The sequence below is a fragment of the Gobio gobio genome, assembly GCF_949357685.1.
Source record: "Gobio gobio genome assembly, chromosome: 7".
Classification (NCBI taxonomy): Eukaryota; Metazoa; Chordata; class Actinopteri; order Cypriniformes; family Gobionidae; genus Gobio; species Gobio gobio.
The window spans coordinates 52,792,916-52,808,906 of NC_137103.1; the positions used below are offsets into that span (position 1 = coordinate 52,792,916).

The 15,991-nt window shown below is 37.7% G+C and overlaps 1 protein-coding gene across 1 annotated transcript in view; it reads right to left on the minus strand.

The window, feature by feature from the left end:
* Nucleotides 1-15,991, minus strand: part of slc4a10b (solute carrier family 4 member 10b) — a gene marked incomplete at its 3' end in the record, with an annotated part of 71,308 nt that overhangs the window by 40,334 nt on the left and 14,983 nt on the right. The window contains exons 6-8 of the mRNA XM_079820725.1: nucleotides 8,994-9,088; nucleotides 1,509-1,683; nucleotides 1,292-1,425 (exon numbers count right to left, since the gene is read on the minus strand). Coding sequence (XP_079676851.1) covers nucleotides 1,292-1,425; nucleotides 1,509-1,683; nucleotides 8,994-9,088 — 404 coding nt within the window. The remainder of the gene's footprint in view (nucleotides 1-1,291; nucleotides 1,426-1,508; nucleotides 1,684-8,993; nucleotides 9,089-15,991) is intronic.

Here is a 15,991-nt window from a genome sequence, read left to right on the forward strand (position 1 = left end):
TGGATGTGTGGATGGATGGATGGATGGGTGGATATGTGGATGGATGGATGAATGGATGTGTGGATGGATGTGAGGATGGATGTGTGGATGGATGGATGTGTGGATGGATGGATGTGTGGATGGATGGATGGATGGATGGATGTGTGGATGGATGGATGGATGTGTGGATGGATCGGTGGATGGATCGGTGGATGTGTGGATGAATGGATGTGTGGATGGATGGATGTGTGGATGGATGGATGGATGTGTGGATGGATGGATGGATGGATGGATGTGTGGATGGATGGATGGATGGATGGATATGTGGATGGATGTGTGTGGATGGATGTGTGTGGATGGATGGGTGGATGTTTGGATGGATATGTGGATGGATGGATGGGTGTGTGGATGGATGGATGGATGGATGGATGGATATGTGGATGGATGGATGGATGGATGGATGGATGGATGGATATGTGGATGGATGGATGGATGGATGGATGTGTAGATGGATGGATGGATGGATGTGTGGATGGATGGATGGATATGTGGATGGATGGATATGTGGATGGATGGATGGATATGTGGATGGATGGATGGATGTGTGGATGGATATGTGGATGGATGGATGTGTGGATGGATGGATGGATGTGTGGATGGATGTGTGGATGGATGGATGGATGTGTGGATGGATGTGTGGATGGATGGATGGATGGATGGATAGATGTGTGGATGGATGGGTGGATAGAAAGAATGAACAATAGATATAACGAGAGATAAAATTACAGAATGAGAGATAAGCAATAGAACGATAAATAGGATGAGATAAACAATAGAATGCTAGATAATAGAACGAGAGATAAAAAGCTAGAATGATAGATAGATAGATAGAACGAGAGATAAACGATAAAACAATAGAATGAGATGATAGATAGATAGATAGATAGATAGATAGATAGATAGATAGATAGATAGATAGATAGATAGATAGATAGATAGATAGATAGATAGATAGATAGATAGATAGATAGATAGATAGATAGATAGATAGATAGATAGATAGATAGATAGATAGACATAGAAAGAGAGGTAAACGATAGAATGAGAGATAAATGATAGAATAATAAATAGACAGAACTACAGATAAAACAATAGATAGAACGAGAGATATAACGCCAGCGTCAGACAGAACGAGAGACAGAGAGAATAGAACGAAATGATCAAAACCAATCAATATCAATGGTTTTCTTGAATTGTGCGACTCATTTGAATAAAGCGTTTACACTGAGCAGAGCAATGGCTTTACACATACTTGCAGAATTTGAATAATATTTTCTCGAACACCAGGACGGGTCCAGTGCTGCCCAGGATGGTGAGAGGCTGTCCCGCGAACAGAGAGTACGCGATCCCAGTCATGGAGGCTCCGAACAGAGATTCAATTGCACTCTGGGAAGACGAGAGAACATGTTTCTATGATTCTGAACGAAACACAGACCCAGACCCAGGTGAAGAAGCTGCAGTGCTCTTACTATGCGGCCCTCAGTGGCTTCTCCCAGCAGCCCTCCGAAAGTGATCACCGGGGACATGCAGGCGCAGTACAGGAACAGGAACGAGGCCAAACACTGCAGGCTGAGCGCATCTGTGAAATCCGACAGGAAGTGTGGAGCCTTCCTCTTCACATCCATAACAAATCCACCAAAAAACCTGACAAAACACACCAGACACACGAGATTACTGCCGTCTGAGCTGCAGAACTGGCTCACACTCAAATCAGAGCCGCGTTACAGTACACACACAATCATTTTCATGACAATTAAACACGTTTTCCTTACAAATTGTATTACTTAAATTGTCATTTTTACAGTAATGTATTGTTACGGAAGTATTACAGTAATGAGAATAATGGAAATGAAAATGTCAAATATCAAAATGTATGACTACTGGAAATTTGGAGCTTAATTCTCATTGCCACAATTATTGAGACAGATTGCAAAACAATCTCAATGCACCTAAAAAATAGGCTTCATTTTCCAACGATTTCCTTTTTATTTTAAAGTGCAATTTATTTTTGCAAATCACACTTCTGACAATATTTTCCTAACTATGGGATGGCTGGAGGAATATGGAATGTTCCTTGCATTAAGCCACAGTTTTCAGTTATTACAGTATATTAATGAGAATAATGGGAATTAAAAAGATACTCAGATATAAAATATTGAGATGAATGACAGTAATGGGAGTTTTGGAGGGTAAATGCGCTTAATTCTCATGAAAATATTGTCACAATTATTGAGACAGATTGCAAAATATCTTAAATACAGTATATATATATATATATATATATATACAACCCCAAATCAGAAAAAGTTGGGACAGTATGAAAAACGCAAAAAAGAAAAAGAAAAAAGAAGTGATTTCTAAATTTAATTTGACTTGTATTTCATTGCAGACAATATGAACACAAAATATTTCATGTTTTGTCTGGTCAACTTCATGTCATTTGTAAATATGCATCCTTTCCTGTCATTCAGACCTGCAAAACATTTCAAAAAAAGTTGGGACAGTAAAGCATTTACCACTTTGTAATGTTGCCATTCCTTTTCACACCACTTAAAAGACGTTTAGGGACTGAAGACACCAAGTGATGAAGTGTTTCAGGTGTAATTTTGTCCCATTCTTCCTGCAAACAAGTCTTAAGGTGGGCAACAGTACGGGGTCTTCGTTGTCGCATTTTGCGCTTCAAAATGTGCCACACATTCTCTATTGGAGACAGGTCGGGACTGCAGGCAGGCCAGTCAAGTACCCGAACCCTCTTCCTCCGCAGCCAGGACTTTGTTATGTGTGCAGAATGTGGTTTTGCATTGTCTTGTTGAAATATGCATGGACGTCCCTGGAAAAGATGTCTTCTTGAAGGCAGCATATTATGCTCCAAAATCTCTATGTACTTTTCAGCATTAATGGTGCCTTCACAGAAGTGCAAGTTACCTTTGCCAAGGGCACTGACACAACCCCATACCATGACAGACCCTGGCTTCTGGACTTGTTGCTGGTAACAGTCTGGATGATCCTTTTCTTCTTTGGTCCGGAGCACACGGCGTCCATTCCTCCCAAAAAATACTCAAATACTGATTCATCTGACCACAGTACACGTTTCCACTGTGTGATGGTCCATCCCAGATGCCTCCGAGCCCAGAGAAGTCGACGGCGCTTCTGGACACTGTTAACATAGGGCTTCCTTTTGGCACAGTACAGTTTTAACTGGCATTTGTGGATATAACTACGTATTGTGGTACTTGACAAAGGTTTGCCAAAGTAGTCCTGAGCCCATGTGGTGATATCGCTTATAGATGAATGACGATTCTTGATGCAGTGCCGCCTCAGGGATCGGAGATCACGGTTGTTCAGCTTAGGCTTGCGCCCTTGTCCTTTACGCACTGAAATTCCTCCAGATTCCTTGAATCTTTTAATTATGTTATGCACTGTGGAATGTGAAATATCCAAATCTCTTCCTATCTTTCTTTGAGGAACATTGTTTTTAAACATTTCAATAATTTTCTCACGTACTTGTTGGCAAACTGGCGATCCTCGGCCCATCTTTGCTCCTAAAGGATTAAACCTTTCTTGGATGCTGCTTTTGTACCAAATCATAATTACAATCACCTGTTGACATCACCTGTTTCAAATCACATCATTATTTAACCATTTTACCTCATTACTAGCCCTAAATTGCTCCTGTCCCAACTTTTTTTGAAATGTGTTGCAGGTCTGAATGACAGGAAAGGATGCATATTTACAAATGACATGAAGTTGACCAGACAAAACATGAAATATTTTGTGTTCATATTGTCTGCAATGAAATACAAGTCAAAGTAAATTTAGAAATCACTTCTTTTTTTAAATTTATTTTGCGTTTTCCATACTGTCCAATATATATACTTTTTAACCTAAATTGTTCATCTTGCGCATCTTAGCACCTCGCAGAGCTACGCAAGATGAACAATTTAGGTTAAAAAGTATAAAAATAAATATATTAATTTTATTTATATTACCCCTTAACTGTCACCCCCCTTTTTGAGAAGTCATGAAAATGCACTATCCAAACTTAAAGCTAAAACTAAAACCGGTTGTCACATTCCATTGATTGTTTTTTTGATGCAGTTTCCTGTAAATTTCTGTCCAAATATCACTTCCATCACAGAACAGTCACCAAATACCTTTCGTACAGACCTTTTCGACGATATGTGTTTTGTCAAGATTAGAAAAGATTTTGATTCTAAAGTAGTTAAAATAATTGTACGAAACATGACGCCGCCCACTAGGGGAGGAGCCCACTAGAAGAATTTAGAGTACCATTTCCATGGTAACGCAACGTCTGATTTCAAAAAGATTTTCACAGGATGAATTTTGAGTTCGTAAGCTTTCAAATGATACCTAATTTATGACAATTACTAAAATATATGATACGGATAAAAGGCGATCAAAAAAAGAGCTCCAGGTGTCCTGCCAGCGGTACGGTGACAGTTAAGGGGTTTAATGACCGATGGTTTCGCTAGATAAGACTCTATTCCTCAGCTGGGATCGCGCAGTACCATTTGAAGCACTTCAAAGCGCTTTGAAACTGCATTGATGTGGACGACATTCTGGTAGCAACATTTTGGTAGCAATGGAAAAGCATTATATGATGAAAAATCCTGGAATGTTTTCTTCCGAAAACACGACTGAAGAAAGAAAGACATAAACATCTTGGATAAGATGGAGTGAGTAAATTATCAGGGCATTTTCCTTTTGAGATGAACTAATCCATTAATGCACCTAAAAATTACAGATCATTTGTTGCAAAGCTAACAGTATTTTCCTAGGTAAAAAAACAACAAAAAAACTAACTATGGGATGGCTGGCGTTTTTTTCTCAGTTTTCGACACATGGGATATTCCTTGCATTAAGCCACGGTTTTCTGACCAGTGCCGATTTGTATTTTTACAGTATTAAAAAATATAAAAAAAATCGAACTATTATTTCTGTTCTTTTTTCTTCTTTATTTTACAGTGTAAAGAATTTCTTGCAAGTCACGCGTCATCTACCATCATTTTCCTAAGCAGAAAAATAATGTTATCTATAGGATGGCTGGAGGATGGATTTTTTTTCTCTCCATGTTTCGACACATATGTGGAATATTCCTCTCAATAAGTCACAGGTTTTCTGACAAGTGCTGTTTCACAGCAAGTCTGGCACATCTTGCATATGAAAAAACAGTTGCACTGTCACAGGGACAAAATATATATATATATATTTTTTTTTTAAATTTTATTTTAGTACATGCTAAATACAACTTCATTGTCTGTAAGAATATATAACAGTAAACCTTCAAAATTTACCACAATTAAATGATGTATAAATATATACAAACTGAAATCAATGTAGTATAAATGTTGGCTTTGGCTTGCTCAGTTGGGGACACTAAATATTCAACTATATTACTGATCAGCTCATTTCCATTATCATAAAGTCATAATTAAGAGATAAAATGTTGAAAATATGATTTTAAATGTCCTCATTATTAAATCAAAAGTCAAAAATCTGATGTTAAAAGTCATAATAGTGAGATAAAAATTAAAAAATACGACATGCTAAGTCATAATTATAAGATAAAATGTTGAAAATATGATTTTAAAAGTCCTCATTATTAGATTAAAAAGTCAAAATGTCATTGTGAGATGAAAAGTTGAAATTAGGACTTTAAAAATTCTGATACAAATTCAAAATTTTGGATTTAAAGTCAAAATTATGACTTAAAAATCTAAATTATGATTAAAAGTCCTAATTATGAGATACAAAGCTGAAACTAGATTTGAAAAACTCTAAATTATGACCAAAACACACAATAAGACATTTAAGAGATGAAATCATGCTTGTTATTTATTTTAAATGCTATTTTAGATTAATTTTCAAGCTGCTTTGAAGCAATCTGTGTTGTGAAAAGATAAAATGGTAAAAACACTTTTAATTTTGTATAAATATTTGGCGGTCCAGTTCAAGAAAGAGATGATAAAATCACAGCAGATATTAGGTCCAGTGAATTTGTCACACTGGAAATGTAATGTCAAGTCGAGAGCAGTTCAGTATTGTGCACATTTGTCGTTTAGAAAGACAATTTAGAAATCATAGCACACCGTCCAGGTACTCCATGCATACAGATAATCCACATATTGTGCACATACACATACTATATAAGGCAGAATTCTTCACCCAGAAAGAAATATTAATTAGGGCTGATCAGATATGACCATTTGGGAGAAAAGAGCCATCTGAGAACAGAAGGGGATTATTGTTGTGAGAAGAGAGAAAGTCACTCAAAGTTGTGAAAACTGTCACTCAACAGGAAGAGTGTGACCAAATGTCAAACATGGCATCTGTCCAGTTCACTGGAGAGTTGAAAACCTGGTCTTCAGTGGCACGGCTCTTACATTGTAGAAGACAATCAAACCATCATCCTAGCTGATCTGCATTATTACTGTATGTCCTTTACCTGTCATTATGAACACAACGGTGAGCCGGTTACACTCGTTCGGTCTCTGAGAGGAACATTGGGAAGACTTTATTGTAACTATAGTGTAAGTACTTACAAATCATTTGCAAACTATTCGTTTATAGTTAAGAGTTACATTAATAGACTATATACAAATAGTGAGTTTTTCATTTATTGTCATTGTAATTAAGAAACTATTATTGTTTAACTAGCTCATATGTAGAGTTACATAATGCTTTGTTAACAATTTATTCATCTCACTTTAGATTAGGGCATGGAAAATGGGAAAATGACAATAATTAAGTGCTTTAAACCAACCTTTATTAGACATTAATTGCATTCATATTTAGTGTTTCTTAAAATGTTTATAAATACATTAAGCACACACACACACACACACACACACACACACACACACACACACACACACACACACACACACACACACACACACACACACACACACACACACACACACACACACACACACACACACACACACACACACACACACACACACACACACACACACACACACACACACACACAGTTTCCTGAACTCTCCATGAGTTTTATACTGCAAAAAAAAAAATGTATTTCCTACCCCTAATCCTTACAGGTGTATTTTAACAACGTGATCGTTATTTATTAAATTGATTTATTTATTTTTAAGTGGTTGTGTTTAGCTTTGGATATATTTCTAAACATTTTAATGAACTCTATTAATAATAATGAAATTAATGTCTAATAAATGTTGGTTTAAAGCACTTGATTAATGTCATTTTCCTATTTTCCGTGACCTGATCTAAAGTGAGAAATATTTACTGTTAGTTATTAAGTTATTAACAAAGCATTATTTCACTTTTTACACATGAGTTAATTAAACAATAACACTTTGTTAATTACAGTGACAATGCAGTTTATAAACGATTAATTCATTATTCGCAAATTATTTGTAAAATACTTTATTACACTATGGTTATTATAAAGTGTTACCAGAACATTTAATTTCTCTTTTTCATAGTTCATGAGACTTAGTGGAAATATGGCTGTGTTATGTTTAAGTATTATCTTAATATTAATTTAAAGAAATAGGAGAATAGACAACAAAAAGTGAATAACAGCTGTGAAGAATCTGATGTGAATTATTATCGAGACGCTTTATACAATACTACGGTGGCCCAGTAGGGCACAACACAACGAACTTTAAAAAGCATACACAAGTTCACAACACAACGAAATAAAGCCACAACACAACGGAAAGGCTCCCGACCAGTCCCGGGCTCTTGGAGTGCGGTAAACTTAGTTTTCCTTGCATTGTTCTATAGATTCGCCAGTCTTACAAATATATAAACACTACGATTAGTTTTAAGTGTGCAATTGTATATCGACATGGAATATATATTCAAATATTTATGCATATTTTTGCATATTTATATTGCCAATTCCACCAAGTGGTTGAAACGTATAATTTGTATGAATTAAAATTACTTTTAACATTTAAAAACATGTTAAAATTCCACAGCTTGATTGTATTGGTAAAACTGACTCAGTAATGCACAACACAACATTGGAATTTGAAAATAAAAAACTAATGTTAGTTCATACAAATTATATGTTTCAACCACATGGTGAAATTAGCAGACGTTCCCTTAGGCATCATGTGCCGTGGTAGCGGGTAAAAGCGCTCTCAAATATAAATATGCAGTTATAATGCACGTAGGTGATTTTGAATTAATATTCTATGTCGATATACAATTGCACACTTAAAACTGATCGTAGTGTTTATATATTTGTAAGATTGGCGAATCTATAGAACAATGGCAAGGAAAACTAACTTTACCACACTCTGAGAGCCCCCTAGTGGCCGGGAGCATTTCCGTTGTGTTGTGGCTTTATTTCATTGTGCTTTGAATTTATGTATGCTTTTTAAATTTCAATGTGTTGCATCAATGATGCAAACTTCATCAAATATGAGATAAATTCTGCTGTAAAGCAGATCTAAACAGACAAAAAGGACATTATCCAGCTCATTTCGGTTCAGTGTTGATTCAGTTCAGTTCAATAACTGTGTAAAATTAATCAATTATGAAATAAGTTCAATTCCGCTATAATTAGCTCTACAGAAGACAACAGTGTTGTTATTCAGCTCGAATAAGTTCAATGTTTCAATTCAGTTCGATAACAGTTAGTCGCAAAATTTGTCAGGTATGAACCTAATTTGATTGAGCTATAAAGCAGCTCTACCAAAGACAATACGGTCATTCATTATCAGTACACGAATGTTCTCATGCGATAGTGTCAGTGCAGTGCAAGATTATATTAACATCTCTTCTGAAAACTGGACACAGGAAAAAATATCTAAAAAGCAGAAGACTTCTGCAAACATCTCCATTCCTTCTAAAAGGGATCTAATTTATGCTTTTTATTTTCGACGGGTTTCACACAAACTGATGTGTCTACACACACACACACACTCCAGACTGACCTCCCGGTGCGCTGCAGCTCAGGGCCTCCGTGTCCACCATGTTCCTCTGCCTCTGCCAGCTCTCCATTAGGCACCGCGGGGATCTTTCTCTTCTCCTGTTAGATCAAACAGAGGGATACAGCAGCACTCTTAGCCTAAAGCTGCGAGAGGAGTTCTGACAGCAAGCAGCAGAGGACTTAGAGATAGTCCTCAAATATCCTGGGCTGTGTTTCTCAATCGTGAGCTAAGTTGATCGTAGAGGCCAATGGTTCCACAATCTACTGTACTTACTGTAATCATAAGTGTTGAACTACTGCAATCAATACGAAGCGGTGTCATATCGATTACAAGTTCAGTATGGAGTACCACAAGGCTCAGTGCTAGGACCGTCGCTTTTCATCCTGTACATCATTAGGAAGCATGGCATTAGTTTTCACTGAGGACACTCAGCTCTACATTTCTTTGTGCCCAGACAAAACATACCAATTCACATATTTTGTATACTTTTTATATTATAATTTATTTTATATTACTATATTATATTTTCATACTAAAAATATATTATATTTTTGCAGGGTGGGATTTCTGATTTGCTAGATGTCTGTTCTGTGTTCTATGACCACTGAATAACACTGATTATCTCTTCATCATGGCACCTGTTAGTGGGTGGGATATATTAGGCAGCAAGTGAACATTTTGTCCTCAGAGTTGATGTGTTAGAAGCGGGAAAAATGGGCAAGCATAAGGATTTGAGAAAGTTTGACAAGGGCCAAATTGTGATGGCTAGACGACTGGGTCAGAGCATCTCCAGAACTGCAGCTCTTGTGGGGTGTTCCTGGTCTGCAGTGGTCAGTATCTATCAAAAGTGCTCCAAGGAAGGAACAGTGGAGAACCGGCCACAGGGTCATGGACGGCCGAGGCTCATTGATGCACGTGGGGAGTGAAGGCTGGCCCGTGTGGTCCGACCAAACAGACGAGCTACTGGAGCTCAAACTGCTCAAGAAGTTAATGCTGGTTCTGATAGAAAGGTATCTGGCGTAGACTAGACAAGGTGCCCATGCTGACCCCCAATCCATGGAGGTCCCACCTCGTAACTTACAGAACTTAAAGGATCTGCTGCTAACATCTTGGTGCCAGATACCATAGCACACCTTCAGGGGTCTAGTGGAGTCCATGCCTTTACGGGTCAGGGCTGTTTTGGCAGCAAAAGGGGGACCAACACAATATTAAGTCATAATGTTATGCCTGATTGGTGGCTGACATATATATATATATATGATATATATATATATTAGTGCTGGGAATCGATAAAAAAAATTAACTAATTAGTCAAATTTTTTCTGTAATTAATCGCGATTAATCGCAAGTTTTTAAAATTTTAAGTTTTTAATATTTTGATATTGTAATAATTTCAGTTACTCTCCAAATTAATGTAGAAACAATTTAAAGACAGCATATTTTAAATATGTGTTGTATTGTCATGTTTTTATGAATGAAGGCCAGTATCACTGATAATAATGTCTCTATGAAACATTTAAGTCCCTGTAAAGTCAAAACTAAACATGTGTTCTGAGTTCCTCACACCACAGATAAATGTGTTATTAACCACCCAGCCAAATTTGAATCATTAAAAAATCCGCCAAGTACATAAAATAGTTTATCAAAAACTTGAAAAAACGAGCAGCATTCTCTGCTCTCAAACGCTGGGGGTGTGTCCGTTGTCGGCGCCGAAACCACGCCCACTCGCGGGAAAGCTGCAGTAGCAAAACAAGACAACACTCACTGATCATGACCGTCTATGATCACGACACACCAGATGTCGGCGGGACGGGAGGACTAAGGCCGGGTCGGGGGATAGTCGGTTCTGCAGCGGATTATCAGTGAATCCCCAGTTGTCTCCGGTGAAAGTTTGTAAAACGATCCGGTGTATGGTCACTGCAGACTCGGAGGCAGGCGTCTGTGGTTATCCTCAGCTCTCCATCAAGGTGGCTGTTCACAAAATGAATCCCCCTCTTCTTGATCATCGTGTTTGTTTTGTAAGCTGTTTTGTAAGTTGTAGACTATGGTAACTAACAGTACTGACAGTAACTCGCGATCGAGCGGGCAAACTGATGCGAATGTGCTCTAGTTATGATCGTGTTAGGGGAGGAGCCAGGCTCGGTGGCTCCAGTGCGTCATCGAGCCACCGTTTTAGCCCCGCCCAGAAAATCCTGGGGCCGGTTGCATAAACCGTTAAGACTAGTCTTACAAGTTAGACATACATTTTTTTCTTTAAGACTGTTCATAATTTTTTTAAACCAGTTACATAAAAACATAGACTGGCCTAATTTGATATGAAAAGTAAGACTGAATGCCACTTGCCTTACTGCTAGTGGCTCATACTAGATCTTAAGACACTGTCTTAACATAATGGCTTAGTTTATGCAACTGGCCACCAGAACACAGCAACGGTGAAAAACTGTTTAACGGTCTAACTTCTGAATTCAGTACTACATAGTTCACAGTCTTTGTAATTTGTTTCAGCAATACATTTCTAACATTTATAATGTGTTTAGAAAAAAATCTCAGAATTGCTTTTACAGGGACTTTAATGACGTTACATTACAGTATAACTGAAAGCTCCCAATTTCAACATTTATTAGGCTTTAAAAAAAAACTACTTTTAATTTAAGTGAACTTAAAACAATCTTTACATAAACCCAAAATAATAAATGTTATTTTTACCCATGGCCTTCCCTGTTAGACATATACAGAAATGTAATAGTTATCAAACACCTTTCTTAACTGCATAAATAATAAATGAAATATAGATTCATCATCATTAAAGCTACACTTTTCTCTGTTCCCGTTGTTCTGTGATGAACAATAATGACAGGCATCATCAGTGCTGCTGTCACTTTAAGAACGGCCGCTGACGAACATGATGCGGATCTCACGCTGTCCCGCACATCTCATTTCCTCACAACTCTTGAAGTTAATTTAAGACGTTATTGAACTCATTTAAGACTCCTAATATGAGAATACTCAAAACCCTCTGTGTTGTTGTTATTGTTTGTTCAAGAGCAAAAGAGAACTCGATGTGAGCAGGAAACTGGCGCAAGTCTGTCTGTGCGTCTAGTGTGTGTGTGTGTGTGTGTGTGTGTCAGAGTGTCCCTCGATTAGCTGACATGAGACGCACACACAGACAGGACACTGACACACACACACACACACACACACACAGACAGGACATTGACATACAGCGCATTCTCTTGTCGCGCTTGGAAGCATTTCCATGAATAGGAGTGTGATCATGTAACGGTAGGTGAAAATGGATATAAAAACAGACGCTGCGTTATTTGCGTTAAATATTTTTAATGCGTTAAACTGAAAGAATGAATTGCCTGCGTTAACGCGTTAATTTGCCCAGCCCTAATATATATATATATATATAGAAACACCCCTCTGCCTGCAAACATGCTGTGCAACACAGTCAACGATTAACAGCTGGCGCATCAGACAGCTCGTGAAAGTATGGAAAGTATACAGTGTTTGTTTGTACATAATCCTGACTGTGTAAATAAAAGAAAAAACAAAGTGGATCAGACCAATCAGACCGAGAACCACAACACTCTTGTAGCCAATCAGCATTAGGGAGCGTGTCCGCTCATAATGGGGGAGGAGAAACAGCGAGCAAGCTGGACATTTGTAAAAAGAGAGATGGCTGATATTACCAAAGAGGAAAAAGTCAGAGGAATATAATATTGGAAAAGCTTCTCAGTGCAGGAGAGAGGATAGAGAGCAGGAAGGCCTGAAAACAGACGCCGAGATTGCTTTGTTTATGCTCGATACACAAGTAACATTGGCTTTGCTGTTTCACAGAACCTAGATATGCTGTTGTTGAATCACAGCTGATTCATCCATACTTTCACGAGCTGTCTGATGCGCCAGCTGTTAACCGTTGACTGTGTTGCACAGCATGTTTGCAGGCAGAGGGGTGTTTCTATTTTAGGTAGGGGTGTGTTTGTTTGGATGTCGATTTCAAATCAACAGTTTCTCAGAAATCGCTTACTGCACCTTTAACAGGCAGACATTTGTTTTGAAAACAGTTATGATGTCATCATATAATTTGCATACTGAATTGTGATTGGTCTTCCTAGCATATATTTAATAATTTACTACACCAACCCTCTAATAATCTTTAGTAACATTAAAAATGTCTTTACTGTCACTTTTCTCCGGAAAAAATGGCGTTTGGGGGGTAAAATGTGTGTTTTTTTTGGCAGGGTACCAGGTTCCTAGGTCTAAATATCACATAATTGGGGTCGCTTCAACCCGAGGACATGGAAAAACAGCCCGTGGGAAAACCGCAGACTTGGCAACACAGTGCAGTTGAGTTCTGTTGACATTTGACAACTAACGTTATGCATCGCTCCGTTGCTCTGATTGGTTGTAGGTCTATCCAATTGAGGTCTTTCCTGGTTCGTGTCAGCCCAACGGAGCAGTATCAGACTCATATTCTGACTAGAATTGAGTATGACAACGTCTTCAAACGTTTCAATGGTTTAAAAACGTTTCAATGGTTGTGTAGGATTTTAGACACATCCCAATCCCCATTATGAAAAAGAGCACTCTGGACATTGTGCAATGCCTGCTTTTTGTATTCCATGGTAGAAAGCAAGTCATGCTGGTTTGCAGCAACATGACATTAAATAAACAACAACAGAATTGAACATTTTGGATCAACTATTCCATTAAAGGGATAGTTCACCCAAAAATGAAAATTAGCCCATAATTTACTCACCCTCAAGTCATCCTAGGTGTATATGACATTCTTCTTTCAGACGAATACAATCTGGGTTATATTACAATAGTCCAGGCTAATCCAAGCATTAGAATTGGATTCATAGTTGCTCTGTTTTTGAAGTCCATAAAAAGTGCATCTGCCCATCAAATAACTGCTCCACTCGGCTCTGGATTGTTAATAAAGGCCTTCTGAAGCGAATCGATGTGTTTATGTAAGAAAAATATCCATATTTAAAACTTTATCAAGTAAACTTTCAGCTGACCGCCTTCCCTGTTCAATTTATAGAAAAAGTGTTGAAAGTTCCCCTGCCGATCGAAAGACTAACACAACCAGGTCCGCTCGACATGACGTCACGAACGCATCTTGAGTTTCACTTTCAACATTCAACACTTTTCCAAGGAAATCCATCGGCTGGAACTCTACTTGATAAAGTTTTAAATATGAATGTTTTTCTTACACAAACGCTTCAGAAGGCCTTTATTAACCCCCCAGAGCCGCGTGGAGCAGTTATATGATGGGCAGATGCACTTTGTATGGAAAAACAGAGCAACTATGAATCAAATTTGAATGCTTGGATTAGCCTGGATTTTTGTAATATAACTCAGATTTTATTCATCTGAAAGAAGAATGTCATATACACCTAGGATGACTTGGGGGTGAGTAAATTATGGGCTAATTTTAATTTTTAGGTGAACTATCCCTTTAAAGCATTTAACATCTCAAAAGAACATGTCAAGTAATTGATTTAAATCATCAGGGTTGAGATGAAAGTGCTCATTTTTTCCTCAGATTAATGTCTGTTTGCTGTTCTGTGCTTACGCCACTAAAATGCACTGAAGAAAACGGGTCTATTTACACTTTTTTTCTGCTGTACAGTGCAGTACTACAGCTAATCCTCTCTTCAATATTTCTAGATCGAGATTGTACAGTAAATGCTGTTTTAATCTTTATAACCAGATGGAGACTTGCAGTAAGAACACAGCCAGTTGTGCGCTTTATAAATCATGTGCATTGGATCCACATGACTTGAAACACACTTGATTTTACTTAATAGAACAGTTTTTCGTTTAATATTAACCATGATAATATCTACATTACCAGCCAAAGGTGTGAAAACACCTAATTATTCATGATTGGGAGATTTGCACATAATATTAAAGTTGATGAAAACTCTAAAATAACACAATGGAAGTCTGGGAATGACGTAGTGACACAAACTCTCATATAACTTTCTTTAGTGTGTTATTTTGCTGTTTGTTGCTCTGCAAAGTCCCTCGAGCGAGAGTTATTCTCTATATCAGTGTCAGTGTTTCTGAACTCCCTGAAACACCTCCATTGTAGTCTTGAGTTTTCTTCCAGGAACAAACACGTCACAATATTCCTCATTTAAATAATTAATATGCAGAATAAAGGGGCGGGGCCTAGTTGAGTTAGTAGTGTGTTGAAACCGGCGGTTATGGTAAGGGGCGGGACATTTCCCAAACACGCTTGAAGCGCTTGACTAATCACAACACACTGATCCAGCCGACCAATCAGAGCACATTGTGCTTTTTGGAAGGAGGGGCTTCAAAGAGACTGCTGCAACGATGTCAAATACGGGGGAAAATAATGTTTTTTGAACCTTCATGCATGGAAACCTTTTTTAGTACCGCCCAAAAACTAAATCAAGACTGAAAAAGATTACTCTGGACATTCATGAGGTGCATCATGGGATGCTTTTAACCCCCTGGGCAGGGGCGATTCTAGGATTTTCATTTTAGGGGGGCTCAGCCCCCAGTGAGGGAATGAAAAAAAAATGGTAACACTTTAGTTTAGGGTCCAATTCTCACTATTAACTAGTAGCTTATTAGTATGCATATTAAGATAGTGGCGGTTTATTATTACTTATACTTATAAAGCAAATATTAATGCCTTATTCTGCATGACCATATTGTACATCCCTTAATCATACAATGTAGGCTGGTTTATAATCAATGAGATCCCAAATGTGAGGTTTGGGGGGCATGGCCTATCCATCGAGACATTTTTTATTTCTATGACAAAAAATTAGATAACAATAGCATGAAAACCATGTCAGTGGGCAGATATGACTGATAAAGTTTTTCCATTTTTGTCCGTGAAGACAGTAAACATATGTTTAACTGATATTTATACGTTTTATTAATCATTTTTGTAGACATGTTAATTCACTGAAGGCTAAAAACTAAATGTATTAAATTAATTCACAATATGC